We start from the raw sequence: 20,010 nt of genomic DNA, 5'->3' as shown, positions 1-20,010 counted from the left end.
TGGATGGATGGATGGATGGATGGATGGATGGATGGAGAGTTGGAAAACCAGCAGGACAGCGGCCCTCGAGGCCCAACTCTGCATTAGAGAGTTAACTGTGTTTGTGCCAGACAGAGACAGATGCCAGTTGGTAATTAAACTAATGGACAACTGGGCTTTTGAAACAATACACAGGTTTGTCAGACTCCTTAAAACTAAGCTGAAAGTTTTGCATTTCGCACTAACTGCTCCATCTGGTGGTAAAATCTACCAGCTCACACTGAGCAGCAGCCAGACTGCTCACTGCTGCAAACCACAGAGTGGCATCTGAAAGATTTAAGATTCAAGATTCAAAAAACTTTAATATTTCCAGGGGGAAATTGCTTTGCAAACGTATTTGCACTTAACTGCATTCACATAGTATTGTAGAAAATTGAAGGGAAGCAAAAATTATTATCAGGACAGATCACAAGGATGTGATATATGTATAAATACATACATACACAAACACATATTCCCACATACACTATTAAATCAAGTTACTTTGTATGTACATGCAACTCCTATAGTCTGCTGCAGACATATACGTACTATGCTACACAGATACAGGTCGACCCTTTCAGAGGAGGGAGGAGTTGTACAGGCTGATGGCACCGGTAGGAAGGATCTCCGGTGGCGTTCTGTGGAGCACCTAATACTGATGAGCCCTTTGGCTGAAGGTGCTTCTCTGTCTAGCCAGCACACTGTGTAGAGGGTGGATGTGTTGTCTAGGATAAAGAGGAGTTGGACCAGCATCCTCCTCGCTGCTACAGCATGTAGGGGGTCCAACTCCACCCCAGAACAGAACCAGCCCTCCTGATCACTTTGTCCAGCTACATTCATGCTGTTGCCCCAGCAGACCACCACAGACTCATAGAACATCCTCAGCATGAAGCTGCAGACGTTAAATGACCTGAGCCTCCTCAGTTTACTCCCAGGTATTTGTACTCAGTCACCACCTCCACCTCTTCATTTTTAATAGCGAGAGGGGTGACAGCAATCACAGATTTCCTAAATTCAATTACCAGCTCTTTAGTTTTATTTTCAGTTGGAGGTGGATCTGTCCACCACTCCCTGGTACTCTGTGACGCCACCACCCTGGATACGTCCTACAATAGCAGAGGCATCAGAGAACTTCTGGAGATGACAGGACTCTGAGTTGTACCTGACAGACAGAACTGTCCCCGGTGGGGCTCCTGTGCTGCAGACCACGGTGTCAGACACACAGTTCTGCAGGCGAATGTACTGGGGGCGGTTGGTGAGGTAGTCCATGATCCATGAGATCAGGGCGGCTCCACCTGCATGTCCTTCAGTTTCTTTCCCAGCAGCGCAGGCTGGATGGTGTTAAATGCGCTGGAGAAATCAAAGAACATGATTTTCACTGAGGGGCCAGGCTTTTCCAGGTGGTTGTAGGTGCAATGGAGCAGATGTATGATGGCGTCATCCACTCCTATTTGTGTTTGATATGCAAACTGGAGGGAGTCGACTAAGAGTTTATCCAGATGTGTCTGATGTAAAGTAACGACAAAGAGCAACAGACGCTACTGGAGCCCCTCATTGCACTTAAGCCATTTTATTTATTTATTTTTGATACCTACAATAGAACATGACATCCTGAATATACACAGGACTGCAACACATCGTCAGAGAAGAAAAATAGCCATACTCTTTGTTCTATCAAATTATGGGACAAATGACAGTATGATACTTAGAGACTAGACTTTGAGATGGGGTATTCGAATGTCAATATTAATGTTTTTTGGATCAAGATTATAGATATAAACAAACACAGCTGGTTATTCTGAACCTACATTTACACACAGTGGGATAAGTGTTTTCTCTTTTTTTGATGATTTGTAGCTCAAGTGTAAACAGTTCAAAATATCAAACTGCATTCAGGGCTGCATCCTTTCTCACGTCAGTGGTTTAGGTTGGCTCTTTCCACTGATGCTCTTCTCCCTCCTGTCCACTACATTTGTGTCCATCTCCTCATCATTTACAGTCAGTGGTAACCACGATTCTTTGTGCAACCTTTCGTTCCTCTCCACCTCATGAACACTGGGTGGCGACGTCACCTGCATATGAGGCGGCAGGTGCTTGAACTCTTCCTCGTTTATATCATAGTCCTGCATCTTTGAGTCCAGGTTCCACCAGCGACCAGCAAAGCCCACGTCTAGAACCCGCTGAGGGAGGTCACGCCAGCGTACAGACAGGTTGGAGCACTGCGCTTCATACAGTGTAACATTAGGGTCAAAGTCGGCGTAGTAAATCAGAGAGAGAAGTCCAAGGCTGATGTGGCGGAGTCGACCCTCGTTACGAAGCTTAGCGAGGCTCTGCATGTGACCGTCTGAGGTGCTGCTGCGGTTCCATGGTGACAGCAGGCCCAGCTGGGCGGAGCGATCGAGGAAGGTGGCCTCAAAAGATGAGTAGTCCGGTGTGGTATGACTGCAGGCCAAAGCCCCACCCAGCAGAGTCGCATACAGAGACGCTTTGACTGGACGATCCCTGGCTCCAACGAGTATCTCCCTGCATGCTTCTTTATAATCAGAGAGCAGGCTGCGACACCACACACCTACAGTCAGCAGAACAGAGAATCAGTCACAACTACCACTCACATAAACGCAAAGTTGGTTTATAACACTAGTTAACGCTAAAGCAATATGAGGTACATATATGCTTTTGCTGCATAGGATTTAAAAATTGGAAAAAGGCCCACATTACTGTTCATTTAGTATATTATGACCTATGCAAGACCATAATTATATGTGTATTCATTTAACTTGTGACCAGGAACAAATAAGGTAAACTACTAACCAATCAATAAAATAAGATTTCATTGTAATATTTCAGTGCCAGGTTTATTATAAGGCTGCTAATGTTATGGCCACTATATTTCTATTAAATGAGGGAAATTATCTTATATTGTACTGCAGCCACTCTAAGCTCAATAGTAAACATGTAGTCCACATCAGTGGCTTAAAGCTCAGTATGATAATAGTGACCTTATGCTTGAGGTTGTGTGCTGGATTTGTGTGGGTTTTCAGGCGCCTTCTCACCCGCTTTACTGCCTTTCAGAGCCTCCCAGCGGCTCTGTTTGACCGGAGCTGATGCGCTTTCTGCCGCAGCACAGAACATCCTCCTCGCTACACGCAACGCAGCCATTTCAGCTTGTTTTATTTGCTAACACTGTCACCTTCATGTGGGAAAAAAACATCCAACTAGCCTAATAGACAGCTCACATGCAGTCAATATGGCGCCCAAGAGTGAATCAGTTTTAGACGTCCGGCAGAAAACTCCAAAGCCACAAAAGTTCCGCCTAACAAACAATTCCTCTGAACCTCCTTCAAGAAAACGAATTCTTCCCATAAAAGTAGCTATAAATTCACATTAACATTTTGGAATTCACTGTTAGGGCTAAACCCCTTGGTGCATCTTGATTTCTAGTCTGTTATACTGTTGTAGTCGTTACAATATCACATAAGGATGTTGGTATAAAAAAAAATAACCACGTGACGTTTTGTTTACGCGGTGACGTGTCCGGAAGCCACGCTGTCTGATAGCAGTGACAGGTAGCTACGCGAGACAAGGGTTGGAAGCTTGTGTTATTCATTGTGTCCGTCCAATAATCCTTAAGGACCTCGTTGTCATTTGTTTGCTTTAGCTTCAGTGTGACGTTCAGAATGCGAAACAAGTCACTTGATGCTTGTTCCGCTTAGCAAAATTCATCTAATTTAGCTTTATTGTGGCTAATCACGGCGAGGAACATCCAGCTGGATCCGGAGTCAGGTTGTCTGCTAAACTGTTGTTATCGTAGTTATCGTTGGGTAGTCTGTAAATAAATGTACAAACATATTTATGTGATGTTAACTTGCAGCTAAATCAACTGCTGCTTCGTTTTCCCTTAGGTCTAATGTGAGGTAGCTGGAACAATGGCCAGTCCTAACGATTTACAGTTTCAAGGTAAACGTCATATAATGAGAATACATTCACTGTCTGTACGTCTGCTATTACAACTGTTGGCACTGTTTGTTATGTGCATTTACTTAGTCATACCTTGCCCAGGGTTGTTGTTTTTTTTAACCAACACACACCTGACTGGGTTCTCGCACACATACTCACATTCATCGCTGTCCACCTTCCTCTCAAACGTACCACTGTAATGATTCATGACAACTGTTTAACATCTTCAGTATAAAGGTGGTTCTCCCAAAACTAAAAGTTGGTTTCACCAAAGATCTGGGTGAATCAGGTGTATCCTCACTAACAGACAAGTGCTATATGTCAGGATTAGTTGTCGACCAACAATTCTCTTGTCTTGGTAACAAGATAGGAAAAATTTAGCAATAATGAAACAGTTCAGCACTTCTGAAGCTAAACAGGGGTACAGTGGCATCTAGTGGTTCTCAGCTGAATGCCTGTTAAGGCTAAACTACAGCTGTAGATGTTTTAAATATTTAAAATAGATAGTTGTTTACAAACAACATGGCAGTTAATATTTAAATACGTTTCTTTTTTAAAGCACAACTTTTTAGAAATTAGTTAGTAATTACTACTTAACAGAAAAGGAATTACCAAAAACAGTGTATGTTGTGTTTGCCCTGGATCAGAATCCACCTCTAACGTCTTATTCCTTTTCTTTTGTATGTCTGTAGAGTTTGAGGAAGCAGCCGAGTTGCTGTCTGCAGACCCAGGGGCCTCCACACTCAGCATGTCTGCTTCAATCGCCTCCTCAGCAGCAGCAGGAGAGGAGGTTAAACTGGATCTGTCAGAGGATGAAGACACTCAGGAGGAGAGTTCAGAGGTAAGGAAAGCATCACGGTGACCCTGAAAAGTTGTAATATGTCGAGTTGCCAGCAGCTGAGACCTGTCTATGTTTCTAGCTGTTGGGAAGCCAGAAACCAACGGCCAGCTTCTTGACCTTTGAGTACTATCAGTCTTTCTTCGATGTTGATACAGTGCAGGTAGGAAGCACTGCCTCTACAAAGACTCTCTGTGATACTATTTAATGCTGATTAAACTCTGATCTTAAATGTGTTTATAAAATAAGAAATATTTTTACAAATAGTCATTTATAGCTTTCTCCTTTATATGATGCAGGTTCTGGACAGAGTTAAGGGATCGGTGATGCCTTTACCTGGAAGAAACTTTATCAAACATTATCTTAGGAGTAATCCAGATCTGTATGGTAAGATCAGCTTTATGTAAAGCTGAACAACTTCTTAATTTAGGGAAAAATAATTCCTAGATTAGTCAAAGTGTCCAACAGAATTATAGCAGGACAGCAGGAAATTAGTTAATGCAGCATGAGCAATACAAGACAATAACTGTAAAGTAAAAACATTACTGTGTGTGTGTGTGTGTGTGTGTGTGTGTGTGTGTGTGTGTGTGTGTGTGTGTGTGTGTGTGTGTGTGTGTGTGTGTGTGTGTGTGTGTGTGTGTGTGTGTGTGTACCGTGCACCGTAGGCCCATTCTGGATCTGTGCTACACTTGTGTTCTCCGTTGCAATCAGTGGAAACCTGTCCACGTTCCTCAGTGAGAGGGGAAACCCTGACTACCACTACAGACCACAGTTCCACAGAGGTCAGTGACACGGAGTCACAGTCTGTAGCTGTGTTGGTGGTAGCTCTGGTTCTGACCTGTTTGCTTACTCCAGTAACAATAGCTGCAGTGGTCATCTTCCTGTACGCCTGGCTGGTGCCAATTGGTTTATGGAGCTTTCTGACCTGGCGTCAAGGAGCTGAGAGACAGGTTGGAGGCTATTCCTTCCTGGAGACAGTGTGTGTCTATGGCTACTCCCTCTTCATCTACATCCCCACATCTGTAAGTCCATCATGTCTTTGATTTTACTGCTTTACTAAAGATTTACTTTAACATTATTCCTGTCTGGTGCTACCACTGCTACAGTACCAGGTGCAACTAGTCTGGCCCTGTTTAACAGAACCAGATGTTCTCATCTCCAGGTTTTATGGATCATACCATCTGAGTGGTTGCACTGGACACTTGTCCTCGTTGCCATGGCGATTTCAGGCTCAGTCCTGGTCCTGACCTTCTGGCCCGTGGTCCGTGATGACACCAAGCTGACGGCAGTGGCTACGGTCGGGACCATAATAGTTTTGCATGCGCTGCTGGCGGTTGGCTGTAAGGTTAGTGAGCTAGGGGCAGCGTTGATTCATATCAGTTGTGTATGTTGACCATCAACTAAGAAGTTCAACTCCTCTGTCTTTTAGATGTACTTCTTCCAGACAGCAGCACGGTTACCAGTGTCCGAAGCTACAAACAATTACAATGCGTCGACCACCGGAGTCCACTGAAAACCAATACAAGGGGCTGGAAAGGAAGGCTACATGTACATACAACCTGACCAATAGCTCCTATTGTTATCATTATTAGTATTATTATTAAGGAACTGGGTGAGTGTATGTAATCTGAGGTTGGTTTGTGTATTTGTGGGGTGCTGATTCTGGATGATGTGCGTTGTGTCTGTTCACACTGTTCTTTCGTGTTTTCAACTTCAAAGATGAGGAAACGACTTTACAAGTCACTTTAGTTTATTATTTATGTTGATGATGTGGCATCTGTTGTTTCTGCATCGCATTCTTTAATAAATGAAGTTTTTTTGTTCCTTTCTACTTGACTGTAATTACTGCCACTTCAAAACAGTGGATGTTAATGGTAACCCCCAAAACAAAAGCACAATTGATATTTTGGGAAAGGCTAATAAATGAGAAATGTATCAGTTTCTCAGCTCAGAGTTGTGCTAAATGGGTTCTGATAACAAAGGGGCTCAGTTTTTATCCTCTATCTTTCTGTACCATTTAACATCTATGGGCTTTTAGAACTTGGCCTATAAAAGAATTACTGCCACCGTTTTGGAAAAAAAGAAGGTTGCTGGGAAGTGTGTGTGTCTGTGTGTGGGGGTCATGTGCAGAGGATGTTCGGGAAGCGTGGAGCCATACATGTGTTTGCAGAGCAGCAGATGTGTTTACACGTGGTCACGCATGGGGACGTGGGCCTGATCCTGTGTCACAGTGGAAACTTGTGGCTGGGAAATGGAGCAGTGTTTCACACAGAACATTGTGAAGACTGTTTGTCAAGGAGTAAGCCCCACTGTTAACCCCTCGTCCTCTGGTACAGACACCATGGACCCGCTTGGTCGGTTGGACAAGGTTTTTCTAGATTGTGGTTCGCTACTAGAGTTATTATCACTTTAGTTGAAGTCTTTAGTTTAAGTAAGTGTTCCCACTGACCTCTGGGTGGAAACCTTATCCTATCCATCCATCTTTGTTTGACTGCTTTTCCGGGCCCGAGTCGCGGGGGCGGTAGTCTAAGCAAAGAGCTCCAGACTTCCCTCTCCCCGAAAAACTTCCTCCAGCTATTCTGGTGGGACCTCAAGGCGTTCCCAGGCCAGCCGAGAGACACAGTCCCTCCAGCGTGTCCTGGGTCTTCCCCAGGGCCTCCTACCAGTGGGACATGCCCAGAACACCTCCCCAGGGAGGCGTCCAGGAGGCATCCAAAACAGACGCCCAAGCCACCTCTCCATCTGGAGGAGCTGCAACTCTACTTCTTCATCAATCTTCATCAAATCCTTTCTTATCTTAACTTATTTCACTGGATGTGAGGCTGGTACTGGGCAGTTGTAGTGTTTTATTCAGACCCAGCATCTCAGGAGGTTGACACAGAACCTAGCTTTGGCCTAGTTTTTCAGCTCAGAGCAGCCATACGGATCATTTCTGGCTGTTTGGACACACAGACCTTCATGGTTGGGCTTCAGGCTCGTTTGCAGCTGTTTGTCTGCCCCACTGTGTCATGTGCTATAAGCAGCCCCTTCATGTCATATCTTTGTGTCCTGCCTGCCTCCCATTGGCTCCGTCCCACTCTGGTCCAAAGTCCATGTGTGAGGACCAGGTGATGCTCTGCATATAAAAGCACCCAGCACGCACATCCAGGAGCTCTTCACTAATCACACACATAGACGCACACAGCTCCAGTTTGTCTACTTTTACATCTGAGAATAACACAGCATGAAATCTGGCTCAACAAGTTGCTGCTGGCTCTAACACTACTTGAAGACAGACGTCTACATCCAAGCTGCATTTCCAGGTAGCAAGTGGAGACACAATTGTAAGTATTATTCTGTTTTATTATATGTGAATGTTTTGTTATATTAGCATCTATTTTGTGTAATAGACTCTGTGTTCAATCACAGACATCTTGTTTAATTGATTTAACTTTATCTGTTTATTTGTCTATCTTAACATTAGGAGTCATTTTAGTTAGTATAAAAGGTTCACCCATATCTTCTGCAGGAATAATGGACCTGCTCCACAGCACTGGAGTCAGCAGCACATCATATCTGCAGGCTCACTACAGCCACAAGCATCTTTACTTCCTGTCAGTCTCTACGGCAACGGACCTTCGCAACACCTTCTTTCTGTTGTTTCCCATATGGTTCCATGTAGAGCAAGCTGGGGCAGTCAGACTGGTGTGGGTGGCAGTTGTGGGAGACTGGGTCAACCTAATACTAAAGTGGCAAGTAGTGGAACTGCGATGGTTTTAGCCACAGTGTCTTTAGATAGTCAACCTATAACACTGTTTCTGTCCAGGCTTCTGTTTGGAGAGCGTCCGTATTGGTGGGTTCAGGAAACAAGTTTCTATGGCAACTCCTCCCAGCCAATGATGCAGCAGTTCCCTCTGACCTGTGAGACTGGACCAGGTACAATTAATGTGGTTAAAGCTGACTTAACGTTTAATTTTATACTATATATTTTATTTTCCTCGTTCTTCAATTTTTCGCTTCCTCCTTTAACAGGAAGTCCCTCGGGCCACGCTATGGGGGCTGCCACAGTATATTACACCGTGATGTCATCACTCCTCGCCACCGCGCTGAAGGAGGAAGGACAGCGGCTCAGGAGATGGTAAGACCAACATCAGCTGGATTCACTGTTCGACAGAGTGTCGTCACCGGCTGCTTCTTTCCTACAGGTGTGTGCGTGTCTCACTGTGGACGCTGTTCTGGTGTGTGCAGGTGTGTGTGTGCCTCTCGCGGGTCTACATCGGCGCTCACTTCCCACATCAGGTCATCACCGGCGTAGTTATCGGTACGGAAAGACCATGTCATACCAAGTCACCTCTTTAAAATTCTGACCTACATTCTAAATTAAATTCACGCAGAAGGCACTTACCTTTATCATAACCAGTAATAATAATCTTTTTTTCAGGTATCCTACTGGCTGAATACTTCAGCCGAATCCCGCAGATCTTCAGGGCCCATTTGTGTTCTTACGTTCTCACCTCCCTTCTTCTCATCTGCCTGGCTCTCCTCTTATACCTGTGCCTCCAGCTGGTGGGTGTCGACCTTCTCTGGAGTGTGGACAAAGCGTGGCGCTGGTGTCACAGGTCAGAGTGGGTCAGCGTGGATACCGGCCCCTTTGCTAGCTTGTTCAGGAACACTGGGACTCTGCTGGGCCTGGGCCTTGGCCTCCACTCACCGCTACACGCTCACGCCTACAGAACCGTGGTCAGCAGCGGATACGGGTCCAGGGGACCCATCTACAGGTTCACCTGTCTAGGTGCAACACTAGTGTTGCTGCAGTTGCTTGACTTGGCTTTTCAACCCCCTGTTCATAGTGGAGTTCTGTTCTATCTGCTGTCATTCTGTAAAAGTGCTACTGTGCCTCTGGCTACTGTGGCCATTGTTCCTTACTGTGTAACTACAGCACTGGGAAACAAGGTGGAGAAGCTGCTATGAGGCAGGTGGCCTATAACTGATGTGCTGTTTGCTCAGTAAAACACTGATGTAACTGTGCTGTTTTTATGTTATGTTAATGCTACAGTTTACAGCTGCAGGATAGAATTTTTATATGCAAATATACAGTCTGCAAAACTATCACTTTTTTCTTCAGTTAATGCAGTAAATCGTTTAAAATCAAAATCAGTCTATGAAGTGTCTTATTTTCGCCCTGTTTGTTATTTATATTAATAATTCAATGAAATCATTTAAATGTGTAATGTTTTTTATCCTACCAACGCGTAAACACTGTGTAAACCGCTATCTAAAGGACCCACTGCGTTGCGTCTTTGCGCGCTGACGTATACGGAAATGACGGTGGTTGTTCCGGACACGTGGTACGAGGTGGGCGTGTCCTGGCCGCTGATGTAAACAGAACATACGCCTCGTACGCCGTCGGTTGAGTCTCTGAGGGCTGAATTGGTGAGATTAATCCCGGTAACCGTCGCTGGTGCGTTTTTAATATGTGTTAAAGCGCAGCCCGGTGACGTCATGGACTTCTACATCAATCTAAAGGTGAATTTCAGGGGAAATTCTAAGAATGTCCTCCTGTCGGGATCCGAGACCAAGAGCTGGGAGTCGATGGAGGCCATGGTAAGCCCGCTGCCTCTCACGGTTAGGCCGCTGCTGCCTCTGGAGCCTAATGCGCTCACACACGTACACTCACCTTCAGCCACCGGCTGCTAACGATGTCACCAAGTGCTGATCTGAGAACAGCCTGGCGGTAGAAAGGTGGTTTATTATCACGCCGCGTGTGTCACAGCGAAAACAAAAACCGAGGAGTACGAACAGACAGCAGTGACCAGTTGTCACAGGGAGGGCACACCGACCCTACTGAGTGATGGGGCTGATTTGTCGTCATGGAAACAAAATTAACCAGCTCAACGTAACCGGTCTGATCAGTTTGACTCAGCAACTGTAATCATGTGTCCTGGTGTAATTCCAACTATGCCAGTTATTACACGATACACCCAAAGGCTACTAGTATTTGTCACTTTATTTAAAATATTTGATCATAGACTCACTTTCTTCACAGGAGCAGAGAGTAAATACTGTTTGTGTCATGAATATAGGTGTGTTCATGTTTATTCATGTCTTTCTGCATAAGGCTGGGAGCACAGCAGAATCTGTGTTTTCCCCTTTAGCTGCCATCTAAACCATGTGACAGATGAGTCACCATGATAATACCAGTCACATTCCAGGCAGCTGGACAGACCTTCACATTGTTCTGTGTACAGCGGAGCCGCCATTACATTACTGCTAAAAACTACACTTGTCATGCGAGAGCTTGTGAGGTGTGGCACCTAGGGCAAAGGTCCACAGGAATGTCCGGATCCAAGTGACCACTACAGTAAAAGCAGTTCAAGTAGAAAGTGAAAGTAGAGCGTAGAAGTAGAAGCTGGACTTTGGAAGCCACAGTGGAACCTATGAGAAGTGGCTTCATATTATGGGGGAAGTTCTATTAGTTCGCTAAAGGAACCACTGAACCCTAGGGCACAAATCTAAAAGAATGTTCTATAATCGGCTCTGGAAGCTGCATGTGTCAGACAGTAGGGTGAAATATTGGAGCCTTTCTGATTTGTGGCTTCAGGCCACAGCAGCCTGGAGGAGCTCATTTGTCTGAGTGCTGCTGAATCACACTTTACTCATAGCTGCTTCGGCAAGTGGGCTCTGTGTTTGAGGCTTATCAGCATCTGCTGTTTACAGCATGGCCTGCTGAAAGACACAGAGACAAGCGTTACCTGGATATAGCGCTGAGCAGTGTGGATGGTCAGAGAGCAGCCGTCCCATCATTCTCTGTTCTGTGTGCTTTGTGTGCAGGTGAAGCGATCCTTTGGCCTCTGCAGCCTTCAGCTCACCTACTTTGATGAGGAGAACGAGGAGGTTAGAGACCGTGTCTGTTGCTGACTCTTAAAATGTATTTGTTGTTTCACTGTGAAGCAGTAGCAAAGCTGTATGTGTCTGTGAAACAGATTAAAAAGCAGTTCCCTTACATTGACTCACTAACTTAGATGTTAGATACTACATTTCCCACAATGCAGCTCAGTTCATGCGTTAACAGTGGTAAAGTGGCTGTTGTTACTAGACTGAGGTGGAAATACACTGTTGCATTGAAACTTGTTCATTTCTCCTGCAGGTGTCTATTAACAGCCAAGGTAAGTAAAAAATATTTAACCAAACCAAGACCCTAATATCTTAACAAGTAGTGGTCAAGACCAACATTCACCAGCATGGAGTTCATGAACCCTGGTAACTGGTGCAAAGAGAATCACAGAAAAATGTTCTGCTTTCATTCCAGTGGAGTACGAGGAAGCATTGAAGGTGAGTAACAGCGTGGTTCAGGATAAGGGCACTTTATTTCAGCTCACAGTGATTTTCGGACTCAAACCAACATCAACTAATCGACTCAACTAATCTCTAGAGTGCTTCAAGGCAGGGAAACAGACTGCACATGAACGTGTATGAGACCCGGGGCCAGCCAGCCAGAGTGTCCACCACCAAAGCCAGCGGGGCCGAGCCCAAGAGGGGCTTCAGACCTCCACAGCACTGCCCCACGCTGGCCCAGGTGGTCAGCCGAAAGGTTCAGGCGGCGGTGCCGGAGCAGGGAATGGTAGGAGTACCTGCCACTAAGCAGATTCTGAATGATAAAATATCATTTAAACTCAAAACTGTGAAGTAATACTGATGTTTTTCCTGAACACTATCCTCTGTTGAAAAGGTGATTATGAAAGATGTGAAAGGTACCAAAGAAGAAGACAAGACGCCCCCAGCCTGGTTCACCTCGTACATGGAGAAGGTAAAAACAGCTGAACCGGAGGAACCGGTGGATCAACAATTCATGGACTCTGACGCTCGCCCTGCTCTTATTCCCCCTAGTTTAAGGACCAGGTGGTTCGTGAGGCGGTGGAGAAGATCTGCAGGGAATTCTCTGGCCAGTGCTGCATCCACAAGCCCATCGGAGGAGGAGGAGGAGGGGCAGGGACGGGGGGAGGAAGAGGGGAAGCAGTGGGTGGAGCAGAGGCCCAGCAGGTCCCTGAGGTGTCCTCCACCCTGCCTGGAGCACCGTCCTCCTCCACTCCTCCCTGCTCCTCATGCAGGGGCCAGACCACGGGAGGAGGATACCAGTGCAGGTACGTGTTGTTGACCAGCCTGGTCCAGTAGCTGTAGCCTCTGTTACAGGCCTGGTGTCGTGTTCTTGTCTCATGCTCTTCTCTGCCTCCCTTCCCGTCGCTCTTCTGCCGTCAGCGTGTGCACCTCCTGCACGCTGTGTGAACCCTGCAGCTTCTCTCATGATCCCAGTCACAACCTGGTGAGAGCCAGAACTCCGCTGTCCATCCCGGAGCACGGCTCGCCCGCCCCTGACCACAGCAAGTACGACCGCAGTATCATTACATATATGCTTTACTGTACTTGAAAGTTGCTCACAGAGGTGCACTATTCACTTAAAACCACCATGTTACAAACTGTGATGGTGGGACCTAAACCTTTATGTAATAATAATAATATTGGCTTTTCAAAAGGATTTTACTATAAATGCTAAAGTGGCCCATTAAAACAGCCTGTTCTTAACTTTTAGCTCATTCTGAATTCTTTCTATGTTTTTAGTTTCCTTTAGTGTTTTTTAAAAATCCAATCGTGTATATGTACATTTGTGGTAAACCTTTGATTATTGCATTGTAGAGAAATGCTTTCTCTGGTCTCTGCCTCTAGGTTCTACAGGAGAGGTGACCGCAGTTTCCGAAAGGCAGAGAAACAGCGACTGAAGGCAGAGAAACGCCTGCTGAAAGCCGAGGTCAAAGAGATCCGCAAACAGCTGAGGATGGAGAGGCGGGGCATCCAGTGGAGCTCCTCCCACAGAGATGGAAGCTCCTCCCCTGTTCTTCTGCAGCCTCGAGCCACGCAGCACAACAGCCCAGAGTAGGTCACCACAACATGGTGGATTTTACAGTGAACAACACGTAAATGGAAAAAGAGTGAATACATTAATACATTTACTGTGGGAAAAGCTCAGGGATACTTCACACATCACATCTAACATCTAAAAGCTAAAATATATTGAGTAACAGTAAAAGTAATGTTTAATTATGAATTGATGAAAATTATGAATTCCTACTGACAGTCGACTGTAAAGTTAAGTGGGGCCGATGTCTCCCCAGGCGTCCAAAGCGTCCCTGTCCTCTGGTGGTTCCAGCTATGACGGCCACATTTCTAGATGAGAACCTTCCTGACGGAACCAGACTGCGCCCGGGGACCAAGTTTATCAAATACTGGAAGATGAGGAACACTGGTACCATCAGCTGGAGTGCTGACACCAAGGTACAGCGCTCTGCTCTTCTGTGTTACTTGTTATGTGTTTCCATAAAATGTCTAACTGTGGCAGCTTGGAAAAGAAAATATAACATCTGCATCTATAAGCATAGCATAGTCTAATAGTTACATATCTTGTCTGCATCCTGCAGCTAAAGTTCATGTGGGGAAACCTGGCAGTGGGATCTGGGGACCGTTGGAGGGAAGTGTCCGTTCCCTTCCTCCAGCCTGGACAGGTGAGCTGGCAGCAGCAGCCCAAGTGGAGGCAGATGGCCGCCCACCCTCAACCAGCTCCATTAAAGGGACTCAGGGACAGCCCCGTCTCGGCTGCTGAGTCCATATCATGAGCTGCCTGAAGACTGAGTCCCGTGGATTTGATGACGCCGTGTTTTGTCACTTCTCACCAGGTTGGAGTGGTGAGCGTTGCACTCTGTGCTCCCACTGTGGAGGGCTCCTACACCTCCCACTGGCGTCTGGCCCATGCTGGGGAGCAGTTTGGACCACGGGTGTGGTGCAGCATCGTAGTCGACCCGCTTGCTCCTGCACCCATGATGGCTGATGGAATACTGGTGTCGCCCTGTGTCACACCACAGGTACGACAAATGGATGGATACAGTAACGTGGCTGAAAATGTCATTGTGAGAATGTATGAGCTGTTTCTAGCAGAAGTGTTTCTTTTACTGCAGGGGAAGAATCCAGTTGCAAAAGATGGAAAAGGCACTGCCACTAGAGATCAACCTTTACTGTCAGTGGATCAAGAAGAGTATTACATCCCATCTGTAGACCTGCTCACTGCACAGGTAATACTCCTAGGGCTGTAGAATATCGATATGTGGCATATTCTAACTCCAACAAGCCCTTGCACACATCTCCTTCTAAAACAACTTAATCCAATACGCACCTATTATCTACATGTCTCCCTTCCTTCGTTCAGGATCTTCTGTCATTTGAGCTGTTGGACATCAACATCGTCCAAGAGCTGGAAAGTGTCCCAAACAACACTCCTGCTGGTAAGAACAGTGGGATCCTCCTCTGGTGTAGCAGCATAATAGTATTGTACACGCATACCACAACCCGGTCCCCTTCCAAAGCTTTGAGCCATCAAAAGCTTGTCTCAATAAGATAAAACACTGTGTAAACAACAACTGCTCAAAAAGGGGAGAAACCCACACCACAGTCGGTGACTCCATTCCCTTTCCTCTCCTCCAGACATCACTCCGTGCATGTCTCCTCTGCCTCAGGATGCCCATGTGCAGGACAAGAGCAGCCCCTCTTTAGGTCTGATCCAGGAAGAAACAGAAGTCATCAACAGCATCATGGGTAATGTTGGAAATGGAGCTGGCTCACATTAACTGAGTGATCAGAGCTAAGCTCACTGACCGGCTGTTGCTCCTCGACAGACATCCCCCACGGGTCAGCATCTGGGACTGAGGGTGGCGGAGTCCCTGCACAGGAGGAAGGAGAGGATGACATCAGCGGGACTCAGTTTGTTTGTGAGACGGTGATTCGCTCAATGACTCTGGAGGAGGCCCCTGATCACGCTCCTCTGAGAGGCCCCCGCTCCGCGACAGGTACAGTCAAATATTAAGAGATGTAGTTGTTGAGGTGCATGCCAGCAGCAACATGTGTAACACCTCCTCTTTTCTGCCAGTGGCCCATCTGACTGCTCAGAATGGATCTGACTCCTGTGCGAAGGGTAAGGCGGTAAAAGCGGACACCATGAAGCCGGCGGCTGTCCTAAAGGCGTCGCTGCCCTCCCCACTGAGGGCCTCCCTACCCGCTCCCCTGTCGGTCACCCCAAACCCAGGGCCAGGACCCAGCTCAGCTCCCACCACCCCCCACGATCCAGCCGGGGCCTCCGCGCTGCAGGAGCATGAAGCCACAGGTGACGGCACATGACAGAAAATGAAAAGCTTGGATACGTTAGTAATGTAAAGAGAGCACAGTCATTGGGGGTTTGGCTCTGGAACCAGGGGACTGTGGGCTCCTGGGTTCTCCCTGTGATTGATTTACACTGTCCTCAGACACCTCACAGGCAGCACTAGGTTATTATGGTCATTATGAAGATTTCTAGGATTGATGGCGGCCTCAATAATGACGACTATGAAGTTCAAGGCCTTGATTCCGTTACAGGTGAAGTGCAGGAGTCCCCTGTAGAAAGCATCTGTGTGGAGTCTGTGAAGGAGAGCGAGAGGGAGGCAGAGGAGGTGAAGGACAAGGAAGGAGCTGGGAAGAGAGAAGGCGCGAGGAGCCGCTCGTCCTCCACGTCTTCAGAGGATTACATCATCATCCTCCCTGACTGTTTTGACACCAGTCGGCCCCTGGGGGACTCTATGTACAGGTTTGTACTTCCTCGTCAGATCTGGAGGTTGTTTGTTCACATACAGTATAAAGCCTTTTCCTGTTTGAGGTGTGTTTGCACTTCACCGAAATGATCCCTGTGATATCTGAGACGCTGGAGCCTGTTCTCCAGGCAGCTCCACTCTGATTTCACAGCTTCACAGCTTTCACCCCCTCCACTTTCTCCTTCTTCGTCCTCTTTCAGCTCAGCTCTGTCTCAGCCTGGAGACATCCCAGACAAGACCCCCACAGACCCAGACACTCCATTCCTTGAACAACCAGGCAGCACGACAGCAGAAGGGGAGCTGGGGGAGGCCGAAGGGGCCGCAGAAGCTCCAGCAGCCGAGTTGTCTGGCACCAGCAGTGCCAACGACATGCTGTGTACGTCTCAGACGCTGGACGATGAGCCCCTGACACCTGAGGTGGTGGCTCCTCCCAATGCCATCACCACACCGAGGTTGGTGCCTGGACAACAGGATGAGAACTTGTTGCCGTAAGCTATGTTTACGTGGCAAAGTTCTCCAGTGTGAGTAATTAGAATGCCTGGCTCTTGCGTTTGAACAGTCCAGACAGCAGCGGAGGAGCCGAAGCTGGTGATGGGTCAGAGGGGTCAGAGCTCTACCAAAGCGACACTGGTAAGCAACTTTTTTGTGTGGTGACATCAAATTCACAATGAGCTAATATTTTCCGTGTCTTTTTTACTTAGTTTTTACTGCATTCTATTCCTCCTATTTGGAGTGAGGGTTTAAATGTGACAATACTGTAAGTAATTTCTTCGTTGGCGACCAGTTTAATGTGATGTGTTGTCTTGGTGCAGCCTCTAGTCCTGAACAGCACACAGCAGCAGATGGAGCTGAAGCTGAAGCTGCGGAGGCCACAGCAGGCGACCCAGAGGATCCCAGGTCTCGCACTTCCACACACCTGCTCTAAATGTCATACGTTGAATTAGTTGATTGTGAAAGTGAGTTTCTGCCAGAGGGCTTTTTTGAGACGTGAATAGAAACGTACATGTCATGGTCTCTCCTCAGGCACCCGGGCATCACCAGCGGCCTGGTGAAGGGGGCTCTGTCTGTAGCTGCCTCTGCTTACAAAGCGCTGTTCACTGGTCAGGGCCCCACACAGGTCAGTCACACCGTTCTGTTCTCATTGTGTTTGCTGTTGGAGGGTTTCATGGACTGATCTGATGCTGTTACTCTGCAGCCTCCGGTGGACTCCTCCACCCAGGACACCATGATGGCTGTACTGGTGGAGATGGGCTTTGGGGACCGGCCGCTGAACCAGCGTCTGCTGAAGAAACACAACTACAACCTGCTGGATGTAGTGAACGAGCTGGTTCAGATGACCGACAATGACTGGTACTCCACTCGCTACTGACGAGGAAAAAACCAGGGACGGAAGGAAGGCGTTCTACCTCCTTCCTTCTGCCCACCTCTCCTCTGACGGAACCAATGAGATGAGCCGTCTCTGGGAGAGCATAGAAAGGAGCCACGTGTGACCTATGTGTAGCATTTGTAAATATTCCCACTTCACATCTCCATCAGCGTTACTGCAACCTCCTCTTCTATTTCTGTTCCTCACTCATTTCATGAAGCTAGCTAACGTAGCGTTAGCGTTGAAATGCTACACATAGTGCCTTCCTGTGCATCCTCTGTGCCAGGAGCAGTGAAGAAATGGAAACGGCTGCACTGACATTCTGAATAGGATCTAGCTACAGATCACTTAGAACCAAGCTCGTTTTTTAGTTTATTTATTGCCACACACCAACGATTATAATTATAAAGCTCCAATAAGCTTCTTACAGGCTGGTTAGTTCTAAGAGGTAACGGGTTGGTAGGTTCCTGCAAAGAAAGGTGGATAAGGTAGATAAGGTAGGGAACCTTGCCCTGTCTATTACTGATTACCTGGATCAGGTGTGTTCAGACAATCAGAAGCAGGGTCTGCATCAGAACATCAGCTGCTTGGCCCTGACCTGCCCCAAGGGTCCATACAGTTATAACAAAGTTAAGTCCAGTTGGTAGTGGGTAGTTCCTGTAACTGGAGAGCTTTTACACTGTCACTTTTTAATTAGAATCCGACCCTAAGCATCGTCTGCACAGGAAGCCTCGAGGCACTGCGCTCATTGATGTTCAGGTTCATCTTGTTGTCTCCACATTTGTCTTATTGTTTCTTGTCAGCATCACTGGAACATCTTACTGTACTGTCTGCGTATCTGCTGTTAGGGAGTGACGTACGTGAACATTCCCCTGAACGACTGCACTTACATCTTAGCACCGAGGGACCATTCACTGAATGTAAATGTATTTTAGCTACTGTTGACTTTTCCCTCTCGCCTGCTCTCGCAGCAGGAACATGTTCATTCTGACATACTTAATGCATAATAAGTGCTGAAAATAGGGTTGAAGAAAGAAGATAACATAATTGCAGGAACATCTGTGTATATGTAGCTCATTGTAAGTGGGGTTAACAATCTGATTGTATGGGTTTTATTTTAGTTTTAACACGTCGGACCATTGTTGATTCTGTGAACAGGCTCCCAGAAGCCAAAGTTTCAGTTCGGACCTCACCTTTAGAGCCACCTCCTGCTTTATATTTGATGGTTGTTGTTGTTTTGCTTTTAGTTTTGGGGGTTGGAAACTTTCACACACCTCAGCAACACCCTGTACTGTCCTTGAATGAGGCACAGCGGAATCCTTCTGGAAGAACATGAAGCCTGCACATAATGGTTCCTCTTAGGAAGAGCAGGCGTCAGACTGGATGTGTGGGTTTCAGGGAGCTGCTCTTTGTGGACATCTGCAGAGTGAACATGTGCTGTGGCTTTAAACCTTTATCAGGAACCCTGCTGTATAAATCCAACCAACCCACCACTGTGATGTTACATAAAACAAATACACGGTAACAAGTTTTAGTTAAAGTAGAAATCACTAGATGTTAATTTGTAACAGGCCAGCAACAATATACAAGTGGCTACCAAACCTTCCTCATATATATTTGCAGCCCAGTCACAGGTTTGATGTTTTTCCAGAAGATGAGGCAGAGCACGTCACATCCAGTGTACATTATAGTCATTCCAAACTTAATGAAACTGTCACAGACTGTGTCTGTCAATGTGAAATGTGTTTTTCCTTCCTTCACACATGTATGAATATATACAGAGCTTAGCTGGAAGCAAAGACTGATGGTTGACTCATTCCTTCTTTTCTTGGATGCTTGAAGGCTCAGACGTGTAAAACATTAGAGCTGTGGATGTTGTACCTTTAGGCTTCTTGTGCGGTGGTTGAATTTGCTCTGCTGTGTGTGTGCGTTGCTGTTATCCTTTGTAAGAAACGCTACCATGTTGACTGAGTATTGTTTGTTTGCACATAAGAGGACTTGAAGGATCTGAGGTTGGTGTTGACAGTCATTTAATAAAACATGACTTGTTATAAGATCACGATACATGGTGTGGATTGTGTGTTCCAGAAGGCTTAGAAGTTACATCATCATTTAAATAAACACAATTCAATTTCAGTTATATAGCGCCAATTAACAGCAGAGTTATCTCAAGTCTCAATATCTCA

The 20,010-nt window shown here is 46.5% G+C and overlaps 4 protein-coding genes across 6 annotated transcripts; 3 read left to right on the top strand and 1 right to left on the bottom strand.

Moving 5' to 3' along the window:
- Positions 1 to 1,575: 1,575 nt before the first annotated feature.
- Positions 1,576 to 3,334, bottom strand: timm29 (translocase of inner mitochondrial membrane 29). Its single transcript, XM_029158220.3, has 2 exons — positions 3,075 to 3,334; positions 1,576 to 2,590 (listed from the first exon to the last, which is right to left on the bottom strand). Exons 1-2 carry the CDS (start codon positions 3,178 to 3,180, stop codon positions 1,932 to 1,934), a joined length of 765 nt encoding a protein of 254 aa, XP_029014053.1. The 5' UTR covers positions 3,181 to 3,334; the 3' UTR covers positions 1,576 to 1,931.
- A 188-nt stretch (positions 3,335 to 3,522) lies between these two features.
- Positions 3,523 to 6,647, top strand: yipf2 (Yip1 domain family, member 2). Of its 2 annotated transcripts, none has more exons than XM_029158217.3 (9): positions 3,523 to 3,587; positions 3,924 to 3,978; positions 4,671 to 4,819; positions 4,899 to 4,979; positions 5,116 to 5,203; positions 5,482 to 5,598; positions 5,672 to 5,838; positions 5,979 to 6,161; positions 6,246 to 6,647. In XM_029158217.3, the coding sequence occupies exons 2-9, from the start codon at positions 3,948 to 3,950 to the stop codon at positions 6,327 to 6,329; spliced, it is 900 nt and encodes a 299-aa protein (XP_029014050.1). In that variant the 5' UTR covers positions 3,523 to 3,587; positions 3,924 to 3,947; the 3' UTR covers positions 6,330 to 6,647. The 2 variants fall into 2 exon arrangements, with proteins under 2 accessions (XP_029014050.1, XP_029014049.1); XM_029158216.3 differs by lacking the exon at positions 3,523 to 3,587 and adding an exon at positions 3,594 to 3,804.
- A 956-nt stretch (positions 6,648 to 7,603) lies between these two features.
- LOC114860013 (glucose-6-phosphatase catalytic subunit 1-like) lies at positions 7,604 to 10,089 on the top strand. Its single transcript, XM_041071780.2, has 5 exons — positions 7,604 to 8,547; positions 8,622 to 8,731; positions 8,828 to 8,933; positions 9,001 to 9,116; positions 9,237 to 10,089. The coding sequence occupies exons 1-5, from the start codon at positions 8,330 to 8,332 to the stop codon at positions 9,764 to 9,766; spliced, it is 1,080 nt and encodes a 359-aa protein (XP_040927714.1). The 5' UTR covers positions 7,604 to 8,329; the 3' UTR covers positions 9,767 to 10,089.
- A 66-nt stretch (positions 10,090 to 10,155) lies between these two features.
- Positions 10,156 to 19,880, top strand: nbr1b (NBR1 autophagy cargo receptor b). 2 transcript variants are annotated; one of them, XM_041071779.2, is made up of 24 exons: positions 10,167 to 10,228; positions 10,322 to 10,399; positions 11,627 to 11,689; positions 11,943 to 11,961; positions 12,105 to 12,127; positions 12,228 to 12,416; positions 12,525 to 12,602; positions 12,683 to 12,936; positions 13,052 to 13,177; positions 13,517 to 13,723; positions 13,963 to 14,122; positions 14,266 to 14,349; positions 14,521 to 14,706; positions 14,800 to 14,913; positions 15,048 to 15,123; positions 15,323 to 15,433; positions 15,514 to 15,684; positions 15,765 to 15,998; positions 16,247 to 16,454; positions 16,659 to 16,910; positions 17,018 to 17,088; positions 17,271 to 17,355; positions 17,482 to 17,575; positions 17,654 to 19,880. In XM_041071779.2, the coding sequence occupies exons 2-24, from the start codon at positions 10,388 to 10,390 to the stop codon at positions 17,825 to 17,827; spliced, it is 2,991 nt and encodes a 996-aa protein (XP_040927713.1). In that variant the 5' UTR covers positions 10,167 to 10,228; positions 10,322 to 10,387; the 3' UTR covers positions 17,828 to 19,880. The 2 variants fall into 2 exon arrangements, with proteins under 2 accessions (XP_029014047.1, XP_040927713.1); XM_029158214.3 differs by having other exon boundaries at positions 10,156 to 10,399.
- Positions 19,881 to 20,010: the final 130 nt, after the last annotated feature.

The sequence above is a fragment of the Betta splendens genome, chromosome 8 (genome assembly GCF_900634795.4).
Source record: "Betta splendens chromosome 8, fBetSpl5.4, whole genome shotgun sequence".
NCBI classification, from domain to species: Eukaryota; Metazoa; Chordata; class Actinopteri; order Anabantiformes; family Osphronemidae; genus Betta; species Betta splendens.
The sequence above is the reverse complement of the archived record's forward strand: the minus strand, read 5'-3'. Positions and strand labels throughout refer to the sequence as shown.

What these genes read in the sequence shown, in the direction of transcription:
- yipf2 (XM_029158217.3), top strand. Translation starts at nt 3,948, where the DNA reads ATGGCCAGTCCTAACGATTTACAGTTTCAAG. An exon ending in TAACGATTTACAGTTTCAAG is followed by an intron (nt 3,979 to 4,670) that starts GTAAACGTCATA and finishes GTATGTCTGTAG; the next exon opens with AGTTTGAGGAAGCAGCCGAG. An exon ending in TCATCTACATCCCCACATCT is followed by an intron (nt 5,839 to 5,978) that starts GTAAGTCCATCA and finishes TCTCATCTCCAG; the next exon opens with GTTTTATGGATCATACCATC.
- LOC114860013 (XM_041071780.2), top strand. Translation starts at nt 8,330, where the DNA reads ATGGACCTGCTCCACAGCACTGGAGTCAGCAGCACATCATATCTGCAG. An exon ending in GGACAGCGGCTCAGGAGATG is followed by an intron (nt 8,934 to 9,000) that starts GTAAGACCAACA and finishes TCTTTCCTACAG; the next exon opens with GTGTGTGCGTGTCTCACTGT. An exon ending in CATCACCGGCGTAGTTATCG is followed by an intron (nt 9,117 to 9,236) that starts GTACGGAAAGAC and finishes TCTTTTTTTCAG; the next exon opens with GTATCCTACTGGCTGAATAC.
- timm29 (XM_029158220.3), bottom strand. Translation starts at nt 3,180, where the DNA reads ATGGCTGCGTTGCGTGTAGCGAGGAGGATGTTCTGTGCTGCGGCAGAA. An exon ending in TCTGAAAGGCAGTAAAGCGG is followed by an intron (nt 2,591 to 3,074) that starts GTGAGAAGGCGC and finishes TGCTGACTGTAG; the next exon opens with GTGTGTGGTGTCGCAGCCTG.
- nbr1b (XM_029158214.3), top strand. Translation starts at nt 10,298, where the DNA reads ATGGACTTCTACATCAATCTAAAGGTGAATTTCAGGGGAAATTCTAAG. An exon ending in CCTTCCTCCAGCCTGGACAG is followed by an intron (nt 14,350 to 14,520) that starts GTGAGCTGGCAG and finishes ACTTCTCACCAG; the next exon opens with GTTGGAGTGGTGAGCGTTGC. An exon ending in GCTCTACCAAAGCGACACTG is followed by an intron (nt 17,089 to 17,270) that starts GTAAGCAACTTT and finishes GTCTTGGTGCAG; the next exon opens with CCTCTAGTCCTGAACAGCAC.